Below are 25,105 nucleotides of genomic sequence, written 5' to 3'. Positions count from 1 at the left end.
ATTTCCTTGAATGTATGTGGAACAATCATGTCATCCCCGTCCAGTTAGACTCCTTCCAAATACAATATCCTCTAAAAACCCTGTTAGTTCATCATGTCTGTTGTTTAAAGACACACCATGCCACTTGATTTGAGTGGAAAAAATCCATCAGTGGGAATCTGCCAAGTTTTATTTTTCTACTTGGTATACTACCAACTGTGTTAATACAGTGCTTTCCAATTTTCAAAGAGTTTCAGACATATTACCTCATTTGTTCCAGAGGCAGAATAGAACTATAAGAGACTAAATCATTCCTCCGAAGTCAAGTAGTTTGCAATGATCCTGGATAATTGCTGATTCAGCTTTGAATCCCCAAGCAGCAAGCATGAAACAAAGTGGTAAAAAACTGCTCATGAGTCAAACTTCCTGGGTTCAAACTCTGGCTCCACCACGTATGAGTTGAGGCAAGTCACAACCTAAGTCTCATTTATGAAATGGAGATGGTAATAGCCATTCAGAAACTTCTATAGATTAAATAATGCATATTAGGTACCTGGTTAATACTAGAATGGCCCATCAAAGTGCCTCAAGGTCACAGAATATGGCCTCTGGTACTGCCAAGAACATGCCATAGGAACTGTGACATGGGGCAGACAGACTGCCTGAGCTGCTCCTGCAGAACGTATGCTGAACACTGTACCTGGAGTGCAATCTTTTGCTTAACTAATTGCCTCATAACTATGAGGGATGCTTTTCACGCATTATCTCATTGAGTCTTCGTAGAAACCTTCAAATGCAGGCACTACTATATGTATTTTTTTCAGATTAAGAAACTGAAGTTCAGAGAGTGAGTGAAGTTCAGTGGGTGGAGAGGATAGAAACTAGGGCTTTTAGACAACAAAAGATATGCTATATTTCCTCTCAGCCTTGGGGTCCATACATCCAACATCCCACATGGATAAGGCTGGATTAGAATAGTAATGCTGATTATTACTATAGCTAACATTTACTAAGCACTTACCATTCCCCATTCCCAGTACTCTAGACATTTCCCCCACATGAATGCCAGAAGTGAGTATAATTTTAAAATATTTGAACATAGATAAAAGATCAATAGATATTGATCTAGGATGATAAACGTGACATTGGTAAATAAACAAAGGAGCTATAAAACAGCATAAATGATATAATCTTATGAGAGCACAGAAAATATATATATATCTTTTATATGTAGAGAACACTAGGAAGATGTTCACCAAAATATTAACAGCTATTGTCTATGGGTGGTGGTGATTTTTACCTTTTTTATACTTTCTGAATTGCTTGGATTTTCTACATAAGTATGTGTTTATTTTTATAATCAGAAAAAATAATTTTTTTAAAGAAAAATAGGTCTCTTTACAATGTGAGCTGCTTTATTCTTCTGCCACTTCCCAATATAATTCTATGCCATCTCTGGTTTCCTTTCAGCAGCAAGTGTCTAGAAGGCAGACCAGCAATTCTGCTTCCTCTAACATCTTATGGGCTTCAGACAGAGAAATGTTAGGATTTTTCTAAAGGGGATTCTTTGCACCAAATAGGACAGAACAAAATAACTTTCTGGCTGTGATACGAGCAGTTCTCCACCATTGCTTTTTAACCAGAACCCCTTGGCAAAGTGTACAAATAGCCTTTATACTCCTTTAAAAATACATACTCATAATGGACATGGGAATCAGGGGTGGGAAATTATTATAGGCCTATTTTTTCTTCAAGAAAAACTTCTGGGGATCTTTTTGCCTTACTCAGAAGTATGCACATGAGCATGTGCATGTATCTGCATTCCATCTTACAAAATACTTTCTTTGGGTCTCATTATCATGATCCTACTGGAAATGTTACTTCACCATATATTACTAGCATCGCTTTACACTTATTTCCTCCAAATTTAGTGACCAGAAAATATCTATAGACAGACCTTCCAAGAGATGGAATGTGTAGGAAATCATTGGCCTGGAACCATGAAACATCCTAAGGTGTTTCTATTTCTTATTCTGAATGCACCACAAAGGCTGATGACCGTTCTTTACCTGCTTTATGTAGCGTAATTGGGATTCGGCAATCCCATGAATGAAAGACTCAGATAAAGAGCCCTTTGGGTTCCCATCACTGGGCAGGTGGGCTGAAGTGCCCCACAGCATTTCACGAACAGATGGAGGATTCAGGTCTACGTGGAAATCAGCTGAAATCTTACAGTTATTCTTTACATCAAATACGGCGAGATTGATAAAAAAAGGTTCAACCTGGGAATGAAAACAATTTACATTTTTAAACTAAGACTTTTGGAGGCTGGAGGAAGGGGAGGCAGGAGAGACTCAAGCTGCAAAATAATTTTTTAAAAATCACTCAAGCTGCTGTGATTATAATTCTTTCTGACCTCCACACATGGCTAAAATTGCATCAAGACTCATTTGCATATAAAAAAGAATATCCCAAAATGACAGACATAAAATTTTAACTTTTGTCAGGTGTAAATAATTTTACAAGTTGTAAATTCAGATGAAGAGTAGAAACCAGAAGTTTCTATCATCAATTGTTCTATGAATAAAACTTAATTTATTATATGTATGCTAAACTTACCAAAAAGGACAATGCCAATATTGTAGAACAGAAATGAATCATTTTTGATATGTTACAACTTACTTGACTAAACATTTCATAAAAGCTAATATCAATCAACATTAAACTATTTGACAAAAGCTTTGTCCCATCAGCAGTTTGGAAGACATGATTCCTTTCTATAGATGGCATTTGAAAGCTGGTCACAAAAGGAAATGTCATGCCAGATGGCATAAAGATTAACCCTTTGCAAGCTAGTGCATTTCAGTTCCCTTGTAAGAGACTCAATCATCACTGTAGATGTTTTTAAAAAACAAAACTAGAACCAAAAAATAAAAAGTTGTTTCTTTGAAGATTTAACATTTAGAGTTTCAAGTATTTCTGAGCAACTCAAATGATCCGTAACAGGTAATCATTAGAATTTTCTCTGCAGAACAAATTCAATTCCACCCTATGGGAGTAGTGAATAAGCCATAGCTGACTTCACAGCATGTGCATTCCAGCACAGCTTTCATCTTCCTTACTCATGGATATGATACAGACCGATGACTCAGAAGAAATCATTTCTTCTAGTAGAATTCAGAAATGTGAGGACTTTCCAGGTTCTGGGGACATGTACTTCTTAAATGTCAAGGGTCTGCTATACTCTGCTATTCTGAATAGGTTAAGAATTTCAGGAACCTTGTCAAGATGAGGCACATATTTTGGCCAAAGACAGAAATGCATGAAATTCTTCTATGTCAAATTTATTATACAATGTAGAATTGGAATGTTTCATCTGGCAAATTAGCTCACAGCCATTAAAAAGAAAGACAGTTCTTTAACGCCCTTGTTCAGTGGAGGTAAAAGGAAAAGACATACATACATTTGTGGGTGGTCCTTTTACATTGTCTCCAACTTGACCCAAGATATTGAAAGTTAACTCATGGCAATTTACCAGGAAACGCTTGTTGCACTTTTCTTCAAATGGCTTTATATCAGGTTCAATTCCTGAAAAGTCCAACCTCTACAAAACAGATATGTATCATTACATAAAAATATATAGGAATCATATTAATATAGACCCAAAAGTAAAAATGGCAGAATTCAATAGTCTTAAGTCCATTTTTCATTTGAACTTTTTTATTTGTACATTCAGCAAGCCTTTGTGGTACACTTACGCTGAGGTTCAAACAATGATGGAGACGGGAAGCAGATGTGGCTCAACTGATAGAGTGTCTGCCTACCACATGGGAGGTCCAGGGTTCAAACCCAGGGCCTCCTGACCCGTGCAATGAGCTGGCCCACGTGCAGTGCTGATGTGCTCAAGGAGTGCCGTGCCACACAGGGGTGTGCCCCGCGTAGGGGAGCCCCACGCATAAGAAGTGCACCCTGTAAGAAAAGCTGCCCCACGTGAAAAAAGCACAGCAAGCCCAGGAGTGGCGCTGCACATATGGAGAGCTGACACAGCAAGATGATGCAACAAAAGGAGACACAGATTCCCGGTGCTGCTGATAAGAATACAAGCAGACACTGAAAAACACACAATGAATGGACAGAGAGCAGACGGGGCAGCGGGAGGGGAGAGAAATAAAAATAGATAGATAAATACATTTTTTTTAAAGATGGAGAAATCTTGGAGGTAGATCTGATCTAAAGCAATAGAAAGGTCACAAGTCCACACCACTGCCTACAAAGCCCTACATGACATGATTACATCCTCCTAGTCTGACTTCATCTCCTACCACTCTTGCTTCTTGCTGCCCCCTCTGTTCTAGCCATACTGTCGTCCTTGTTATTTCTCCAGGACACTAAGTACACTTCCACCTTAGTGCCTTTGCACTTTGGTTCTTAGTCAGGGACCCTTTTCCCCCAAATAGCTGCAGGTCTTAATCACATACTACATTCAAGTCTCTAATCAACTGTCACTTCTTCAGAGAGACCTTCCCTAACTCCCTATATAAAACAGCGTATTCCCTGACAGTCTATATCTTCTTTCACTGATTATCCTAATGTTACTTTTTGAATGTTTATTAAGCTATCTGTCTTCCCACAAAATATACGTTAGATAATGCCAGGGGTTTTGTTTCCTTTATGAGCTGTGCAGAATGCAACACTGACAGGAATGGGTGTGGGAGATATCAAGAACAAACAATGGCCTAACTGGTGAGACTGGATAGTGATATTATGAACTTAGTTGTGAGATAAAAACGAAGAGCAGATTTGGTGCAGGGGGCAGCGAGAGAAGGGATGATGAGTTCAGTCTGGGACATGTTCAATTTGAGGTAATGTAGGTAGGTGGCTAGAACAATAGAAGAGATCTGGGTTGGAGATCTAGATTTAGAAGTTAATGGCATCTAGGGGGAGAAGGCTGAGGAGGCAGACAAGTCCGGAACACTGGGGAGCAGAGGGGGAGGCGTCTGCTTAGGAAACTGATAAACATTGAAATCCACTTCTAACAGAGCTGGGGGATGTATCCTGGCAGCCAAAAGAGGTTGTTGTTTTTTTTTTTAATTCTCAAAATAAAATTTTAAAAATATATTGGGAGTCAAGGAATTTCTCTTAGCAAGAGAGGAATCTGTCCCTCCTCAAAGAAAATCCTAGAAACCTTGTTCTCAGTTCATAAGCCTCAAGCAATCTTAAATTCATCTGTTCATTCCAAATGTCTGAATAGATTTACATTATGTTCACAAATGGGAGATAAAAGTATAGGATGTGGGACCACTTACTATACTTTCATTAAGGCCAGAGACATGGCAGGCAGGAAATGATGTGGTGAATTTGAACAGTATATAGTGCCAATATAGAAAACTCAAGCCAAGAAACAGAGAATTTTTCTCACTTCCCTAAATAATTCAAACCAAAACAGGTACTGTGCCTAAAGAATCTCGAATAATTATAGCTGTCCTGACCAAGACCCATATCACTGACAAAATCCTCCTTAAAAGGGCCTAAATGTGTGTACCAAAGCATGATTTTTTTCCTGAATCTACCTACCTACGAAAGGAATACAAATGTGTGTAAACAAAGTATAATGTTATTACCTGACAAGCATAATTCATTTTTCTCTATCTACAAAAGGCATACAATTGTACATAACTAGCCAGCTCCCTCCTGAACATTTATCTGTCTATGGAGCCAGCGGGGGCATGTTATTGCCATGGAGATCGATTCTAATTTCTGCCCATTTATCTATTCTCCCTCCTGTCTTACTCAGACAGTAGAATATGAAGAGAAATGTACCAAACCACCCCAACCCCCATATCTTTTCCCTTCAGAGACTTGCAAGTACAAATGTTGAAATACATGGCCTTCCCCTGTAGTTCAAAGTTTGAGTCACCTTCTCCAGTGAGAGAGCGTTTCTTTATTCTCAGGGGTGTAAATCATGTCTCTAAAACGCTCAACTGTGGCCACAAAAGAAGGCTGATATTATGGGATGGCACCTCACCTACAAAAGGTATTTAACACATATAAGATGGGTTTCTCTGTGGCGGGACTGCCTTCCATAATCAGTATTAAGTTAAATTTCTTTGTCCTCAAAGCTGCATCACAATTGGAAATTTTTCTCTCAATGTAACTCACTGTCAAACAACTCAAACATAAAATCAGTTCCATTCCATAACCACAAAAACACTATGCCACAAAATTTTAAAGATACTGGATTTAGTTTCAACCACAGTCAATTGGGTCCTTTGTATAAAATGAAAGAGGCTGGCATGTCCAATTAGAGCCCAATCATCTGGGGGAAATCAAAGGCTCGGGAATGCCTGAAGCAAGTATATTTCTGAATGAGTATCTTAGAACTAACATTCCTGAGGCCTGCTATACTCTTTATTTTTTGTTAATTACTTTACTTAAACTAAAAAAAATTACACTGCTGTAGAATAAAGGAAGATGAAATCCATTTCCCCAAATTATTTTCTCATGTTAAATATTATTAAGGAAAAATGTTTGCATTACTTATAGACAACATATCTTTCCATTTCAAACTAAAAAAAGTTAGGTTAGGAAATAGTATGAAGCAAAAGAAAAAGAAGCAATAGTAACAAAAAAAATCAGGTCCTCCCCAAATTATTTTAAATTTTTATGATATATTGTCCATTAAGGCAAAAAACCTGTAATGCTTATATTATGCATACTTTATTAAAAATAAAACCAAATATTTAAATTAGGACTCTCACATAGAATGACGAAAAAGAAAACAGAAAAAAATCAATAATCCCTCCAAGTAATTTAATTTTACTGTGAAATATTTCCAGTTAGGAAAATGGTTTGTAATAGTTTTATACTACACACTTGTCCCATTTTAAACAAATCAGACATTTGATTTTTAAATGTCATGAACTTCATATTAACTGGCTATATCTTAGTATAAGAAGTGCCAACCTCTCGTGAAAGAGGTTAAAATACACATATGAACACATACCTGCCCTTTCCTGAACCACCCTCCATTTAAAAAGGGATTAAGCTATGCATGAAAATTATCCCAGTTCTACATGCCTACATTAAAGTGGAAAATAAGTATCGCACACGGCTTGGTGTTCTTTACACTGCAGATATTCACTGCTACTAGATCACAATTGTGTTCAACGGGTTAAAAGAGTACTGAAGCCCTCTCTAAGGGTTTTTTAATTTATCCATTTTTAGGAGAAAGATAAAGTAAAAAGATACAGGGAACCCAGGGAAAAAACATGTATTCAGTCCCAAACTATTTGCAAGTATGACATTCTGAGTTTAAAGTTCATTGTTAAGTTCCCTGTTCACAGAGAACAAGACAAATACAAAACAATCTATTCCCTAGTGGTGCAAAAATCAGTGATTCAACACTTCACAGGTGTAGTTTCAGAGTAAGCAATTCTAGGTCTATTTAAAGAAATCTTTAATACCTGAACTTCCGAATCAAAAGAAAAGAGATTTTGTCTTCCATCTCCTCTACTGAGTTTGTTTAGCTGCTCAGTTTCTCGTCCATACTAAAATGGGAAAATATGAATATATGAAAGTAGACCAAATATTATTTCATTTCTTTAAAACAGTACTGAATACCATTTACATACACAGTTTATATGAACCAGCAATCTGTGACACAGCCTCAAAAATGTACTATAATCTATTTCCAAGTATTTAAGATGGATAAAGGATGCTTCTTTGGCTGGGGAGTGATATATCACTGCCACTATGACATGAGATGAGCTATAGATCAGATTCTTATATTTTCTATGCTTTTCTCATAATGCCAAGAATATAGCTTTACATATATTAGGTACAAAAAAAGAATCCAAGATACTTTGAATACAAAAAAGAAATAAAAATGAAAACACTACCCTTCTATACATTCATGTATATATACTTCTGATTCCTTCACCTGTTAAGAAAGACATAATGGGCTGGACATTCTGGAATGACATTGAGAAAGAATATGTCTGAAATTTACAAAATCACAGAAAGCCTAGCTCAGGAGACCCTGAGTGTTCTTAAATTTTGGAAAATAGCTTTAAAGCTTGAGAAAAGGGTAACTTTAAAATAGGAAAAAGGACCTCCTAAATTTGGTTAACCTAGTAGTCCAGGAAAAAGAATAAAGTAAAAATATAAATAGGTTAGGCAAGCGTTTAAATGAATAAATTGTAATTTATTGTAAAATAGAGTCCACAAGATAAAATGCATATCCTATGAAGAAATGCATGAAAATCAACCTCCATAGTTCTTTTAAAACTTCAAAAAGCAGAGTAAATAACTCAAATTCTGTCTGCTCACCAAAGTTGCTATCGGATGAAATCATTCATGTACATACACATATATTTACATATAGAGAGTATGATTTTCATGTGAAATTAACATATAAATCATTAGATTGAATATCACATGCATGATCTAGGTCAATAACCCCTTGGAAAAATATTTATTTCATGAATGACACACAGTAATCAAATTCTATAAGTAGTAGATAAAATTAATAGTCACAAAAACTTGGAAGGACTTCCTGGTGTCTAGAAAAAAAAATTTTTCCAAACTGAAAATTGGCACTTACCAGTCTGTCTTTAGTAGTGTAACTTTTGTTTTATAATCTCTACCTGTTTCACTACCACTATGGTCTTTGCCTTAGAAATGACAATGTCAAATGGAATCCAGCATTAAAATTTTAACAGCTAATCCTGTGTTGTCTCAACCGAAGGCAAGTTGCCATAAGAAAGATATACCTTCATCAACTCCGGATGCATACTCCTCTCCAAACTGGCCATGATGTTCTCAGCTTTTCCCTGGCTGCTAGTTTCATCATCTGTAAATTCATTAAAAGCAGATGTTCCAAACCATACAGACCATTACTAATCGCCTAAGAATAACATCCTAACTATCTCTCCCACTCCATCCTCTCCACTAGATTTATTGCAAAGAATTTTGATTTTGAAACCTTAGGGAAAACTTTAATGGACTTTTGAAAATCTGCCATGAATTTTTAGTCTGGTTGTATTTCATGTGTCAAAACCCATGTAACATCAACTCTTAAAACTATCTGTCAATGTCCACAGTCACTTTTAATGAAGAGGCAGGTCAACATTCAAGATTAGGAGTTCTATATGCACCCTACACAAAGGATATTCCCATGGATTAAAGATGAGTGCTTTACCTCAATAATGAATCATTTAAAAATTCTGACCTTGCGCCGTTTCTACTGTCTCCTTTTTCTCTTGCACTAAACTGTCGGTATTGATCTGAATAATCTTTTTCAAAGTTATTAACCACTCCTCCATTTCCTGTTCAGTTTCAGCAGCCAGATAATGGCTATACTTATCTAACATCTTGAGTTCAAAAGCATGACGGCGCATTTTGGGGCACTAGAGGGGAAAAAAATAAAAGCACGTGTTCTGTTAGTTTAGTTGCTCTTTTAATATTAGATTTCATTAGTTTATTTATTTTTACTCTAGTTCAGAAGTACATCAATGCTTTCATGAAATAATTGCTTCTTTCAACAAGAAATGTAAGCTCAAAGATTACGGATGACCATGTCAAACGTATTTTTTGTTCGTAATTACTGAGCACAGAGCTACATGCACAAAGGTGGCATAAAATGCTACTTGAGTATTAACATTTAAACACTCCTGACATCCTTCACAATTAGAAGATGAAACTGCTACCATAAAAGTAAACATTTTACTATTTTCACTCTGCTTAAAGTTTTCCTTATATATTTACATATTTTTCAAAATCAGTTCTTTAAAACAAGATTAAATGTGACCTTAAACAAATCTGATGCTTGCTTTATATCACACCATAAAATCCATTACAGATATATAATTCACTTTAACATGCGTAACATGAAATGTACAATAGCATAAAAGACTGTAGTTGTTGGTTTACATTAAATTGTAACTCAGTAAAAATTTAATCAATGTTGAACACTAGCACACAAGGAAAATCAAAGCCTCCTCCTTTCCTCAAACATAATTCTTTTACATTACCACCTCCTCTGTCATAGCAAAAGAAATGACCCCCTCTTCCCTCTTCCAAATACCTCAGCACTAATTTCAAGAAAGACTCAAGAATCAATAATTTTCTGCTGAATGGTCGTTACTCAAGTTCTACCAAAAAAGTTCCTTCTCATCTTCAAAGTATAGTAAAGGATGAAATTAAACTGCTGTAGCAAGCAATTAAAGATTTATATATTTGAAAATATTTGGGAGGAGGGTCATAAATACATGGGGAAAGCAGATCCTGGGAGCGCTATAAAGAAAGGTCAATCTAGACTAGAGTTAATTGAAAAAATCTGGAAATTATATTGTGCCCTCTGTGCCAGTGAGATAAGAAAGCTTTTATATATATAAAAGATATCTTCTATTCTCCATAGGTCTTTATACTTTTTAAAGTGCTTTCTCATTTGATCCTCGGGACAATCTTTTTTAGAGTACATAGACATTATGAATTCCCATTTTATAGTTTTGAAAATTAAAACAGGTTGGTTAAGGAGGTTGAACTAAGATCTCCTGACTCCTAATCTATCCAATGCTTTTTCTGGTCCATTGTGCCACCCTGGCTCTGAAGTAATCCCTCATATCTCTTGGTGAATCAACTTCCTATTTAGATTGCCTCTCTGCTCTGTGTTTCTCACCCTGTCTTGTTCATGCCCCCTTAATATTAAAATCCACAAACATGAGCTAAGCCCCTATGTATAACATAAGTGTGTATAAGACTGCTATTATAGGGGGATAAAGAAATGAACAAAATGTTGTCCCTGAAATCCAAAAAGCAATGTGCAGAATGAACCATAAATCAGAGTGTGATTCAGTTATATGATAGAGAAAAAAGCAAACTGGTAGCATAGGGAAAGTGGAGTTTATTTTCATATGGTGGGCATGAGGGTGAGGAAGAAAATGGTTCATGGTAGACGCAGCATTTGAGTAAAGTCTTAAAAAATATGTCAAGGAGTGAGTGTAGCTCAGTGGTTGAGGCATGCACTTCACATGTATGAGGTCCCAGGTTCAATTCCCAGTACCTCCTTTAAAAAAATGTCAAAGAGAAACAGAAGGAGAAAGTATATGCCAAGCAAGAAAAACAATGTAAGGAAAGCCACATACAGGAGAAACTCCATTAAGTGCTTGGCCTGGTGTGGCTAGGTCACAGAATGTAAAAGAGATGCAAGGGGGAAATGAAGCTAGAAAGTAGGATAAGGCCAAATCCTTGGTGGTCTGCAATGTTTTGTTAGGGTCTTCAGATCTCAGTCCCTAAGACAAAAGGTCAAGAGCCAAAAGGTTTTGAATAGAGAAGTGAAGGACCCAATCTATGTCTTAGGAAGACAGTGTAAACAATTGACTGGAGAAGGACAACCAATGGGAAGGCAAGACATTTAGGTAACAGAATAAAAAGGTGAACCAGAAAAGGGGCAGTGAGGATGGAAATAAGATAAGAGATTCAAGAGGCACTTTGGAGTCAGATGACTCGGTAAACACTCTAATGTTGGCATGGAGCAAGAATGGGGCACTGAAAAGGATTCTGAGGTTTCTAAATATGGATGAGATTTTTGTGTGTGTACGAATGGCGATGCCATTAACCAAGATAGACGAGACTCTTATTAGTTCATCAATAATACTCCTGGAGAAAGAGACCCATTACCTCCATACTCCTACCTGAACAACGTCAATGCACGCGTCCAAGAAGATGCAGCCTTTAGATTCTTTTGAATTTTTCTCATCTTTATAGGAATTGAGAATATATGAACCATCAGGAAGTTGAGTTAAGTAAAAATAACGTCTTTTAAATACCTATGGGGGAAAGACCACCAATGATACATTTGTCATATACATTGCATTTGAAGTTTCTTTGAGCTAAAAGGGCTTGTGAGGCATTATATCTGGACAATCTTAGACAACCCTGAGAAGTTGTTACAGATATAATTATTTTTTAAGATAGAGAATTTGAAGTCAAGTGATTTAGTCCCAGTTAATCAAACACCTAGAAAAGAATAATTAACATTAGTTTACCACTTGAAAGTTTATAAAATATTATATCTGAATCACTCATCAGTTCAGTACAGCACCCTTCTTCCATTTCATTGCAAACTTGTGATTGGACTCTTATAATTTGGTTGAAATCACCACACATTCCAAATAAACACACACACACACACATCTCTAATATATATTTACATTTCACCTGTTCTTTTTAATGTATCATATATGCATACCAGTGACCCCCTTCTGAAAGTCTATGCATACACAGAGAAACCCTCTAAGAGTCATTGGCTGATGGGCTAGAAGCCAATGTAGAGAACAAATTGTTGCTCAGTGGCTTAGGCTGCTTAGGTTTGAGTCAGTAGGCCCAATGGGATTATACCATTCATTGGGATTTAGATATAATAGTTAGGGAGCAGCCAATTACCGCAAATCACAGCAAAGCCCACAGTAATTGGGAAAGGGAGAAAACCAACTGATTCATTCATGCTGCTCCTCTATTTTCCCCTAAAAACAGAGCCGAGGAACCTGATGAAGGGAGAAAAGGGAATTCAGGAGTAGGAGTTCTCTGAAGAAACCATTGCTTCTTTCAGTAAGTCACATTCGGAAAGTTGTGCCAAGTATTTGTTGTAGTGAGAGGTAGACCTTATTCTATTTGCAATTCCCCAGGATGATGAGTCTAAAATAATTTTGGAGTGAGACTGGGAAGAGAGACTAGGAAATAGACTCTTGCCAGTTACTGAGGAAATGCATTCCTATGTAACATGTTCTAGTCGCAGAGCTTTGCTTTAAGATTTAAACTTGCCATTTTTAATAACCCATCTGATTGCCCTGCATGATCCCTATTTTAAGAATTTTAATTATGAAAAAGAGTATTATTTGGCAAGATCATTCTTGCAATCTACTTAACTTCTGGCAAAGTACCTGAAACATCAACCATTTTTTACCTCATAGCATGAATAAGCAGAATATAGAAATATGTTAAGGGGCATTTCTTTTTAGGAAAGTCAGTACAAAATAATTTGTAGATATATTTGTAGTTACATTTTTACTTCTTTAAATATCTTTCATTTTTGAATGAATGACAAAATACATCAATGCGAGGAACACCCTAAAAGGTTAGACTGGTAAATGCTAAAACTCTTATTTCAGGGAGTGGCCATGTGAACTATGTGGTTTCAACAGAAAAGAGGCCAAACAGAAAATATCAGCTTGTTTTTCAAGACCAATCAAGAAAAGTTTACTACTTTAGGACGTGAAGGTACAGAAAGCACATATATATAACTTCTCATACTGGATTAATCCACATTTAGGTTCACTGGAGCTTTAATTGAAGAAAATATAGACTAACATGCAAGGAAAGTATTAATCATAATGAGGACTCTATATATATATGTTTGCTTGTTTTCATGGCAGTGGTTCAGTTCACATTTGTTATTAAAATGATGGAACCAGAAGACCTAAAATTATATACTGATCGCAATTCAAATGAACATTAATAACATTCACTTCGTATAAGACATTGCTTTTTTAAAAAGTTATTACAATTATTATGTATGAAAAAACTGCTCAGTTGGTACAGAGTTTCTGCTTGGGGTGATGCAAAAGTATTGGTAATGGACAGTGGTAAAAGGAGCACATGGAGAATGTAATTACACAACTGAACTGTACACTTGAAAGTAGCTAAAATAATTTTAGTTTGTATATATTACCAAATAGAACTGTACAACACAAAGCGTGAACCCTAATGTAACTGTGGACTATTAGTTAATAATACAATAATAATGTTTCATCGACTGTAAAAAGAAAACTGGTACCACACTAACGCAAAATGTTTAAAAATATGGAGGGAAACAGATTGGGTCAAGTGACTGAGTTCCCGCCTACCATATGGGAGGTCCCACGTTTGGTTCCCAGGGCCTCCAGGAGAAGGCAAGCTGGCAGAATGGGCGGGCGGGGCAAGATGACACAAGATGATGCAACAAAGACAAAAAACGAGGGAACTAAGGTGGCTCGCAATTAAACACCTCTCTCCCACATGTGAAGTACTAGGTTCGGTTTCCAATGCCTCCTAAAGAGAAGATGAGCAGACAGCGAGTGCAAATAACAGGGGAGAGGGAGGAATAAATAAATCTTAAAAAAAAATAGGGAAATCTCTGTACATGGGGGAAGGTGGTATATGCAAACTCTGTATTTTCTGTATATTTCTGTATACCTAAAACTGCTCTAATAAAAAAATTAAAAATAAGTTATTACAATAATTATGGATGGCAAAAATTAGAATACATTTTCCACACAAAATTAATATGAAAAAATTGCAACCACATCAGAATCTGAATTGACCAAATCTAAACTTCCAAATCTATAGCTTCAGTAGTTCAATCTATAGAATCTATTTGCAAAGTCTATACCCAAAAAAAGAAAAGAAGTCTATACCTAGCAACCAAGAGGGACAGAGGAAGGGAAGAGCAAAGCATCTGTGGCACAGAGACAAATTACAGTCTAAATTTTCTTCATGTACAGCTGTTTCACAAAGTGGAGATGTTTTTTTTTTTTGACATCATAGATGTTTTGTGGCAGCCACCACTTCCGATATTAGCAAAGCACATCCTTAGAATAAAGATCTGAAATTTTACTAAATCACTTCCTGTAACACAGTTATTATGTCTAAATGTGACACTGAGGTAAGTAGCTCATGAATCTGGGGAGACAGAATGGTAAAGCGGAGGGAATCAATGTCAAAGTCAAAAGATCTTGATTCTTGCTCAGACTCTCCTGCTAAGCAGCAGCAAAACTGTCCTCAGGCCTTGGTTCCTCTCTGAGCCTTCCTAAAGGCCCTCATTTGTAAAATGATGCTATCAAACCAGATGATCCTTAAGTTCTTTTTTTTCTTCAGGACCCACAAATAATTTATTGATATTGAACAAATAACATAGCAGCCTTCCTAGACTGGGGGCAACTGCTCCCCCCACACCAAGCTCTTTCCCATAAGCTAGAAGCACTTAAGTTTAGACAGTAAGGGATAGGCAAAACAGTCACCTCTATACAGAAATCAGACTCTGCCTGAAGAAGAGATCTATAAGATTTCTAAAGATCTCTTTTAGTTCCAATATTCTAAAATACATTTTGAGTTTCAACTTCCTGGAAGCTTTTAAGGTGGCCTTTTAAAGAAGAAAAGAAATCTCTTATATGGAACCAAAAAGGAACTCAGAAATATAACTTCCCTTACATTTTTTTATTACATTTCGAAGGTATGACTATTTGGGGTACAGGTTTAAATTTATTTTCCATTTCAAAAAGAAGACAGCTATTAAAATGATAACTATATACAACATGGATAACATACCTTCATCTGAAGGCCTCGAGTCCTTTCTAACGAATAATTAATTCTTTTAATGTCCTTTGCCAATAAGGATCATTATCTATGTTTTATGTAACAGCATATTAAGGGACCTTACTCAAACTGTACAGGCAAGTCAATGGTAGAACTGCAATCAAGCTTCCCATCAAGGTTAAAATAAAATCAAAAATCCTCACAGTAGCTTGGAGTGCCACACATGATCTGGTCTCAGAGTCACTCTTGGACTTTATTTCCAATCACACAATTCCAGCTACAGTGATTTATCTTCTGCTCTTCAAACACCCCAAAGCAAGTTCCTTCAGGGCCCTAAGCAATTTGTCTTCCCATAGCCAGGAATCCTCTTCTCTCACACATCCACATATTTCATTCTTTAATTCTTTCAGGTCTTTGCTATCCTCTGAGAGGATTTCTGTGACCACCTGCCTTCACAGCATCCTGTTTTACCTTTTTCATAGAATTATCCCTATCCAAATATATAAACCTGTATACTTATTTACTATCTGTCTCCTCTAAACAGTTAAGGTCCATGTCTCATCCAATGCTATATACCCCCATACATATCACAGTGCCCTGAATAAAAATGTGCAAAATGCATGACAAATGAATAGTGTACCCAGATTCTCCAGCAGGTTCATGAAAAAAGGATGGCACTGAAACAACCAGCAAGATGGCAGCAGAGTAAGGAGTGCATAGAGTCAACTCCTGCTACAGGACAGTTAGTAAACACCCAGAGCTCTCTGGAGCTAGCTGAAGCACCTGTATGGGGATTCCAGGAGACCAGAAGAGCATCCTGCCACATGCTTGAAGGAATGGAAGGAGAAGACTGCCCATCTACAGAGAAGACTCCTAAGTAAAGCACTCCATGCCCCAGAGGCCAGTGCCCGTTTTCTACTGGAGGCACAAGCTGCCTCAGGAGCTGGAACTGAAAGCTTCACTTCCCAAAAACGGGGAAGAAAGAGACCATTGGGCACCAACTTCAGCTACTGAAGAGTAAATTCAGCAGGCTAAAGTATAATCCTGAGAACAGCCAAAGTTTGAGCCTGTCCACGTCACAAAGAGGCCAGTAGCCACCATCTTAACTCCACGCCTGGCGTGAGGGGAAGCTGGGAGGACTGAAAATCACAGTGCTGGTGAGGACCAGCTTCTTTCCAGAACAGATTACAGCTCTAGCCTAGAACCCAGTGCCACCTCCAGCAGGAAGGAAGCTGCGGGGACCTGCACCAGCCTCTCCAGGAAATGACCTGTTAGGCCGCGGACGCTGGTGATTATCCTGGTGATTATCCTACTCTGGTGGCACACGCCGCCCCTGGAGCTATTCTGTGGCTGGAATTGGAAGCTCCATTTCCCAAAAACAGGGTAGGAGAAGACAGTTCGCCCACTGATTTTGGGTACTGATTAGTAGACCTGGCTGGCTAAGATATAACCCTGGGTACAGCTGGGGTGTGAATCGGTGGCCATTTTGACTCCGCCCCTAGCCTGAGGGGAAGCCAGGCTGACTAAAAATCACAGTGATGGTAGGAACCAGTTTCTTTCACCCAGATCTGCCTATAGCCAAGGCTAGATGTCAGCCCCACCTATGGAGGGATGAGGCTGGTGGATCCTGCACCAGCCTATCCAGGTTAACTGCAGGTATCTTTGGCTGGCACAGACTGAAAATTGGAAGTCTACCAGACCAGGGCAACTGCAATCATCTTGGACCCACACTACATAGATTGCTGCCCACACCTGCAGCTCCATCCCTGCCCCAAACAAGAAAGGGACATGAAGCCTCATCAATCTCTCTGGGCAACCACAGTCTAGGCCTGCACGACTTGAATTATTCCACACAGCAGTGACTCTGTCCCTACCCCTAGCAAAGGAGAAAGTTGGGAGAAGCTTCATTGCTCCCTGGCACAAGGAAGGCGGCTTGAGCCTCCTCAGCTATAGCAACAATTACAATCTTGGCTCTTACTGCACAACCAGCAAGGGAGAAAGGGCAGGAAACCTCAAACTAAAAAGAAAAACTGCACCAAGAATAAATACTCTAGTAAGCCAGATGAGAAAACACCAGCAAAAAATTACAATCCACACCAAGAAACAGGAAGCTATGGCCCAGATAAAGGAACAAGATAAGTCTCCAGATGACATAAAGGAGTTGAAACAACTAATTAATCATAGATGTTCAAACAAATCTCCTTAGTAAATTCAATGGGATGGCTAAAGAGATTAAGGATATTAAGAAGACTATGGATGAACACAAAGAACTTGAAATACAGATAAATAGCAGATCTTATGGAAATAAAAGGTACAATAAAATGCAATTTTAAAAACATTGGAATCATATAATAGAAGATATGAGGAGGCAGAAGAAAGGATTGATGAGCTTGAAGAAATGGCCTCTGAAAGAGAACATACAAAAGAACAAATAAAGAAAAGAAAGGAAAAAATTGAACAAGGTCTCAGGCAACTAAATGACAGCAAAAGACGTGCAAACATACATGTCATGGGTGTCCCAGAAGGAGAAAAGAAGGAAAAAGGGGCAGAAGGAATATCTGAAGAAATGGTAGAAATTTTCCCAACCCTATTGAAGGACATAGATATCCCTGTCCAAGAAGCACAACATACTCCCATCCCAAAAAATCCGAAGAGACCACCTCCGAGAAACATACTAGTCAGAATGTCAAATGCCAAAGACAAAGAGAATTATGAGAACAGCAAGAGAAAAGCCGTGCATAACATAAAAGGGATACCAAATAAGATTAAGTGCTGATTTCTAACCAGAAACCATGGAGGCAAGAAGACAGTGCTCTGATATATTTAAAATTTGGCTGCAAATCTTCCAGCCAAGAATCTTATATTCAACAAGACTGTCTTTCAAAATTGAGGGCGAGATTTAGAATATTTGCAGATAAACAGAAACTGAGAGTACTTCTAAGCAAGAGACCAGGTTTTCAGGAAATACTAAAGGGTGTGCTTGAGCTTGAAAAGGAAAGACAGAAGAGAGAGGGTTGGAAGAGAGTCCAGAAATGAAGTTTATATCAATAAAAGTAACTAAAAGTGTCAAAAGAGTGGTGAAAATGACAGATAAAACTCAAATAGTCAGGAATAAATTTAACCAATGATGAAAAGCACTTGTATTCAGAAAACTACAACTCAATGTTAAAAGAAATTTAAAAAGGCCTAAATAACTAGAACGTTCCATGCTCATGGATTGAAAGACTAAATATCCTTAAGATGTCAATTCTACTCGAATTGATATACAGATTCAATGCAATCCCGATAAAAATTCCACCAGCATTAAAAAAAAAAAGATCACTAAATTTATTTGGAAGGGTAAGGGGTTCTGAATAGCCAGAAACATCATAAAAGGGAAGAGCAAACCCTCATCTCCAGAAATTAAATCTTATTACCTCGCTATAGTGGTAAAAACAGCATTATACTGTCATAAAGACACACACATAGACCAATGGAACCAAACTGATGGTTCAGAAACAGACCCTCACATGTATGGTCAAGTGATTTTTGACTAGCCTGTCAAACCCACCCAGCTCGGGCAGAACAGTTCATTCAACAAATGAAGCTGAAAGAACTGGATATCCATAGCTAAAAGAAGGAAAGAAGACCTCTATCTCACACCTTATGTAAAAATTAACTCAAAATGGATCAAAAACCTAAAAATAAAAGCAAGAACCATAAAACTTCTAGAAGAAATTGTAGGAAAATATCTTCAAGACCTGGTGGTAGGTGGTAGATTCTTAAAGGAGGTAAAAGGAGGACTGAGATGGACTATTGATGTTTAATGTATGTAGAAGTTCTAATCAGCTTTACCATAGAAGTGTGGAAATGGATAGAGTGGATGGTAACAGGTAGTGAGTTAACAGCTAGTTTATATATGGGGATGTGGCTAAAAATGGTAGCCTGGGTATGTAAATGCCAACTGACAGAATACTAGAGAATAAACTAGGAACTGAATAGCACTGTAAATCAAGAGGTGGATGAGAATCGTGGATGATGGTACAGAGGTAAGAGTGTCCTTTGTGAGCTAGAGCAAATGTACGTCACTCCTAAAGGGTGTTGAGAATGTGGAGAAGCATGGGAAAAATACAGCTGGAGTGACCTGTGGACTGTGGTTAGCAGTAATAATATAATATTCTTGCATCTATGAAAAAGATGTACAGTGTTGGTAATGAGGCAGTATGGAAAATGTGAGCCAAATGTACACTATAGACATGGTAACAATCAGATGATATTATCTGTAACAAATGTTCCACCACAGTGTGGTGTGTTGATAGAGGGGCATTGTTTGGGAATTCTGCACATGTGCATGATTGCTTTATAAATTTACAACTTTTGTCATAAAAATATATTTTAAAAATAATAATAGGGTGGGTTGGGGGAAAAACACACCAAATATAAGATAGGGACTATAATTAGTAGTAAGATTTTGACAATATTCTTTCGTAATTTGCAATAAACATCTCACGACAATGCAAGGTGTTGGTGGAGGGTTGATGTATGGGACCCTGGTAGCAAGGTGTTGGTGGAGGGTTGATGTATGGGACCCTGGTATGATGTTATGCATGTTTGCTTTTTAAGTTCATAACTTTTACTACACACTTAATTGTTTTATATGTTCATATATAACTGAGATAAAGATAATAACAATAGGATGGGTTGGGGGGAAAATACTTCAGTTAATAGTAATATTTTGACAATGCTCTTTTATATTAGTTAAAAAGGTTTAACAACAATGTAAGTTATTGGTGGTAGGGTGAGTTATGAGAGTCCTGTACGATGTTATATATGTTTGTTTTGTAAGTTCACACTATTATTATATACTTATTGTTTATGTATGTTTATGTATGAATGATTACTTCAATAAATTAATTTTAAAAAGAAAAGAATGGCATTTCTCTGTAAGTGCCCATATCCTTCCTCCTCTTCCCCTTTATTTTTTCTGGATGGCGAACCCAGTTGAAAACTCCCCTCCTCACTTAATGTGAGGACCATGGACCTTGATGAGTGGCCTACTCAGCCTACCCAAAAGAAGAAAACAAGAGAGAAAGCCAGAGGAGAGGATTCTCTGGGATCAGGGCCTGCCAAGTCTACTGATGGCCCTGAAGTGTTTGGATGACAATCTTTTGAATGTCTACCACAGGGTCCTTTATGGGGTAGGAACAAAAGGCCTTGTGTCATTCAGCGAACTCAAAGATGGAAGGCAGGAAAATTTGAGCATGTAGTAGCCTCAAAACAAGAAATCCTTTTTATATTTTATATAATGAATCTCTAGTATGTTTACCTATGTGTGTTACCTAGATGGTAATTATTTACTGCTAAATTACATGAACCAGAAGTCCAAAGAAAGGATGCTCCAAAGGTTGAAGATAAGAATAGGTGGCCTAGAAGCAATGTAGAAATGGGAAGGGGAAGACTTACTTAACTAATGTCCCAGACAGAACAGAATGGAAAAGCCAGCAAGGAAAAGGAGAGAGTCAGAGAACAAGAGACATACTGCACCTCATAGTGGGTCTAAGCAAATATAAAAGAAACAATGGGGAAGAAAACCCCAAGATTGAAAGCTAAGTTGCAGTTAATTATGACAGAATGTCAGGAACTTCACCTTGCTGAAGAACTCCTCCCATTAGGCTGGCAACCTAATATATCATTCATCTTTCTCCACCATATCATTTTAGAGTCCCACCAAGTTTCGATATATTACATTGTTGCACCCTCTGGGAAACTGGCTTTAAAAAAAATCAAGCAGCTTTTCTTAAATAATTCCTTCATATCTGGGCACTGGAGATTTTCTATTTAGTTTGAAGCAGAGTTTAGTAGGAGGTGTCTGCAATCCGTTCCGCTTACTGTGGACAGATTATTCTATCAGACTTATTTCAGTATATCATAGCCTGTCTCAAACTTTCAATGCCTCTCAATTACCCATGTGATAAAGCTCATATCCCTGATCCTGGCATTCAAGGCCCTCCAAACAATTCTATTAATATGAAAAAATAATTTCTAATTTGTGGAGTACTTACAATTTTGTAGTCTCTGCCTAAGGACTTGCCTCTTTTTATATCATTGAACCTTTCTGAAGACCTTGTATGGTCAATACTACTGTCATGCCCATGTTACAGAGGAGAAACTGAGGCAGAGAGAGATAGCAAAAGACCAAACCAACATTATCTCTCATGACTACCCAACTTCACCTACAACACCTGCCTTATTAAGTACTGCCTGCCACACTCACCTTCTCCTTTCTGATTCCCTTCCTTGAAGGCCCTAAGCCTTCCAGAAGCCTTTTCTGATGCCAGACCACAATGATCTGAGTTGTATAGCCCTTCGGTCTCCGTATCACCTTTAAACAGTTACTTTTATTGTGTGCACCTTACCACCCAAAATAGATTTTGAGCTTCACATCTTATACTTCTCTCTCTACAATGCTAACACCATGTATTAATATATATCTGGTAATGAATCTGTTGATTCCTAACAGTGGCTGGAACATAGGAAGCACCTAATAAGTGGGTTTTGAACAGTGTTCAATGAATGATGGTAAACAAAACACACATACGCACAAATTAAAGAGAGATCTCTTACCCATAAATGAGTGTAATCCACTTGTTAGCTGTAGAGACAGTCTGGTACACTTGAGAATAAGATTGGACTAACATACAAAAAATAATGATTTTCTCTTCCTTTTGTTCCAATAAACATAGTACTTAGTGTCCCGGTAATTTTTTTAATATCATATGTGCATTCTTACGTAAAATCCTCTTTTGATTTGTTGTTATCCCACTGCAGAGGGGGGAAAAATCCCTCCTCTAATGGTCAAAAAATAAGTGAAGACTTCTGGACTCTTGATATACAACAAATGACTCTCTTTTGTACAGAAAAAAAGAAGAAAAAGAAAAAAGAAAGGGCACCAGAAGTGAGTCATACATCAAGCAGTTGAACTTGCAACCCCGATAACATACCAAGGCACTTCAGCATTTAATTGCCGAGAATGGGGAGGAGGGAGGTAGAGGAATGTGACCAAATTGAGCCAAGAAGATGCATAAAGGTGGGTGTCTTAACGGGTTAGCCAAGAATCTGCAGAGTTTTGTTTTGTTTTTCCCATGAAAAACCACCCTCAAGATAAGATTCTTCCTTATTCCATATATCATTATATCCCTTAGGAAAAATAGTTCTAAATACCAGGAGAAGGTCATGTCCAATATCACAGCTATCCAGTCCACACTACATTCCTTTACAATATGGAAAGAAGCTGAAAAAAGTAGATGTCTCTAGCAGCTACTCGAGAAAGAGATTGCAAAGAATAGGTTTCTCTTAGAGCTAGAATTTCTGTCTAAGGAATCATTTATCCTGTATGATATCTTAAATTTATCTCTAATACATTTCCAGGAAATGAAGAGCAGGGGGCGGTGGTTGCCATTAACTAGAAAGTACAAATCGATGAAATTATTCGCCTAGGATAAGGTTTATCCTGTTTTAACATGAACACCAAGAATAAAGCAAATTACAAGTGCTGGGTAAAATGGTCTCTGTGGTTCTCCTCATCCCAGACAACCAACAGACCTTTTGCAAGAGCTGGATGATATCGCTAACCTCCTCAGTGAAAGAAAGTCCTCAGGCAGTGTGAACTGAAACTTATGGAGTGATGCACATCATTAGTGGCACTCCTGTAGCCTGGGTTCTATGGGACCAGTTTTTCAATGAGCAATGGGGACACTCAGCAAGCAATTCTGGGAGAATAATGACAACAGCTGAATGCTGCAGATTGTATCTTAATTAACCAGAGCAGGAAAAAGGTGTCTACTGAGGAAAATGCAAACTTTTATTCCATAAACATGAGGGTCTTAATCTTCCAATACAAACAGCTCAGCTTTGTTTCTGCACCAGCCTCTTTCTTTCCCTGGAGTCCATCACCACTCTTTGAATGTTCTTGCAAAATTCTCTTGGCAGTTAGCTAGGGAGGTTCAACTTTCTAAAGCAGGCTATCTACGAATTACTTCAGGGACATTATTTATGCACATTATAGATCATGTGGTTGCTTTCTCAAAAGACCTTATAAAATAGGAGTCTTCTGATTCCCTTTTATCAAGAGGACTTTACTATCTTTCCTTTTTTTTTAAACACCTTATCTCATGATCTTTTATTTCTTCTCCCTTGTCATTAGATTCCCTTATTCTTGACAGGGAAAAGGACTCAGACTTGTTTATAAACACATTTTAAAGTTGTTGTGTCCAATTTCAAACTTTCCAAAGAACTGACTCTATGTAACTTTCAAAATTCAGAAAAATTTAAATGAATAAAGCCCTTAATTTTAAACCTCATTCTAAAAGGCATCCAGCTGTCCTGCTTCTATTCCCCATAAACCCCAAAGGGAAATGCATCAAGGAGGTTCAAATGAAAGGGGAGGGAAGCAGCATGGCTTTTGTAGGCCAGATTGGCCAATGAGACATGCTTAATGCCAAGATACTACTACTGTAGCTTCCTGGCTAGTCTTCTGTGAATTTACAAAGGCTATCAAGGCTTCGATAACCTGACAGAAAAAAAAAAGTTCTTTGCTCTCAACTCTGTGATCTCTGGCCCTGTGGTGCTGATTGCTAATGCTACCAAAGCTGCTCCCTAGACTGGGGCTGGAGGTCCGAGCAGGCAGGGGATTCTGAATGTACCAAGAGTAAAACTGTCACTGCTATCAGGAAAATGATTCAGAATCATCTTTCCATTTGATTACGAGACCCATTAACACCTTCGCTAAGATTAACATGATAGAAAGAAAACATACAAAAAAGGTTCCTTTTGAAATGCCTCATATACTGTTAGCCCTTTGCCTCAGTTGTTTTGCCTCTGCCTTTCCCAAATTTCCAAGAGCTGGGCTCGCTGATTTCCCCCACCTTTAGGTTTAGCCTCTCACCTGTGTCTGCACAATCCAGGCTTCAAGCAGGAAGCACTTATATGAGCCCCCTGTAACTAACAGCGCACCTTGGTGCACAGGCCTGGCTTTCTGCTTTGGCCCTGACTCCAGGTTCCAGCCTAGTGATTATAATACTGCTACCCATGCCCAATCCTCTACCTGCCCACCCCATACACTCATATGCCTTCTATTTACACAGAAAAAAAACACACAAAAATTATAAACATATCCACTCCAAGTTTCAATCAATTCCAACGATGGTGAACTAAATAACAGTTAACATACAATACTTATAGGAAGAAACAATCTTGGCAAAATTCCTCAGATAAGTTTATCTGAAGCTGGCTGAACCTTCCTCTCTTGCTCATGCTAGCTGGGGTGAATCTGGAAATACAATACTACTGAAAGGGCAGAAGGAATGAAACCAAGAGAATATAGAATGAAGATTCAACTCCCAGAAATGCATGATAATGGAGAATACCAGAGATAAGTGAAATCCACAGCCAGAGAAGATTCCTAAACCTCATTATGACCTTTACATGTCAAATTCTTCCCTATTAACTTTTTCAGAGCTACATAGCATCATATGACCAACTTGGTTGGTTCCCTTTTCCTTCGTCTACTGTTTGGAAAAAAGTTTTAAAAAGAAGTGTTTTGTGGTATGTGGACTACATCTTGCTAAAAAGAATAAAGAAATAAGTGACCAAAATGTGAACAGCTATGGGTAAAAGAAGGAAATACAAAGTCTAGCTTGGCAGCCACAAAGAAACAATTAGCTGGAAACAAGTGGCAGCTGTCCCTTTCAGCAGGGCTATGTGGTCAACAGGATGCCTCTCAGTGCCACTACCCACT

At 37.7% G+C, this 25,105-nt stretch overlaps 1 protein-coding gene across 4 annotated transcripts in view; it reads right to left on the bottom strand.

Annotated features, from left to right (window-relative positions):
• Positions 1–25,105, bottom strand: part of DOCK11 (dedicator of cytokinesis 11) — a 207,467-nt gene that overhangs the window by 123,488 nt on the left and 58,874 nt on the right. For all 4 annotated transcript variants that reach the window (XM_058291219.2, XM_058291220.1, XM_058291221.1 and 1 more), the window contains exons 7-12: positions 11,673–11,807; positions 9,209–9,386; positions 8,751–8,830; positions 7,443–7,526; positions 3,443–3,583; positions 2,049–2,261 (exon numbers count right to left, since the gene is read on the bottom strand). In XM_058291219.2, coding sequence (XP_058147202.1) covers positions 2,049–2,261; positions 3,443–3,583; positions 7,443–7,526; positions 8,751–8,830; positions 9,209–9,386; positions 11,673–11,807 — 831 coding nt within the window. The remainder of the gene's footprint in view (positions 1–2,048; positions 2,262–3,442; positions 3,584–7,442; positions 7,527–8,750; positions 8,831–9,208; positions 9,387–11,672; positions 11,808–25,105) is intronic.

The sequence above is a fragment of the Dasypus novemcinctus genome, chromosome X (genome assembly GCF_030445035.2).
Source record: "Dasypus novemcinctus isolate mDasNov1 chromosome X, mDasNov1.1.hap2, whole genome shotgun sequence".
NCBI lineage: Eukaryota > Metazoa > Chordata > Mammalia > Cingulata > Dasypodidae > Dasypus > Dasypus novemcinctus.
The sequence above is the reverse complement of the archived record's forward strand: the minus strand, read 5'-3'. Positions and strand labels throughout refer to the sequence as shown.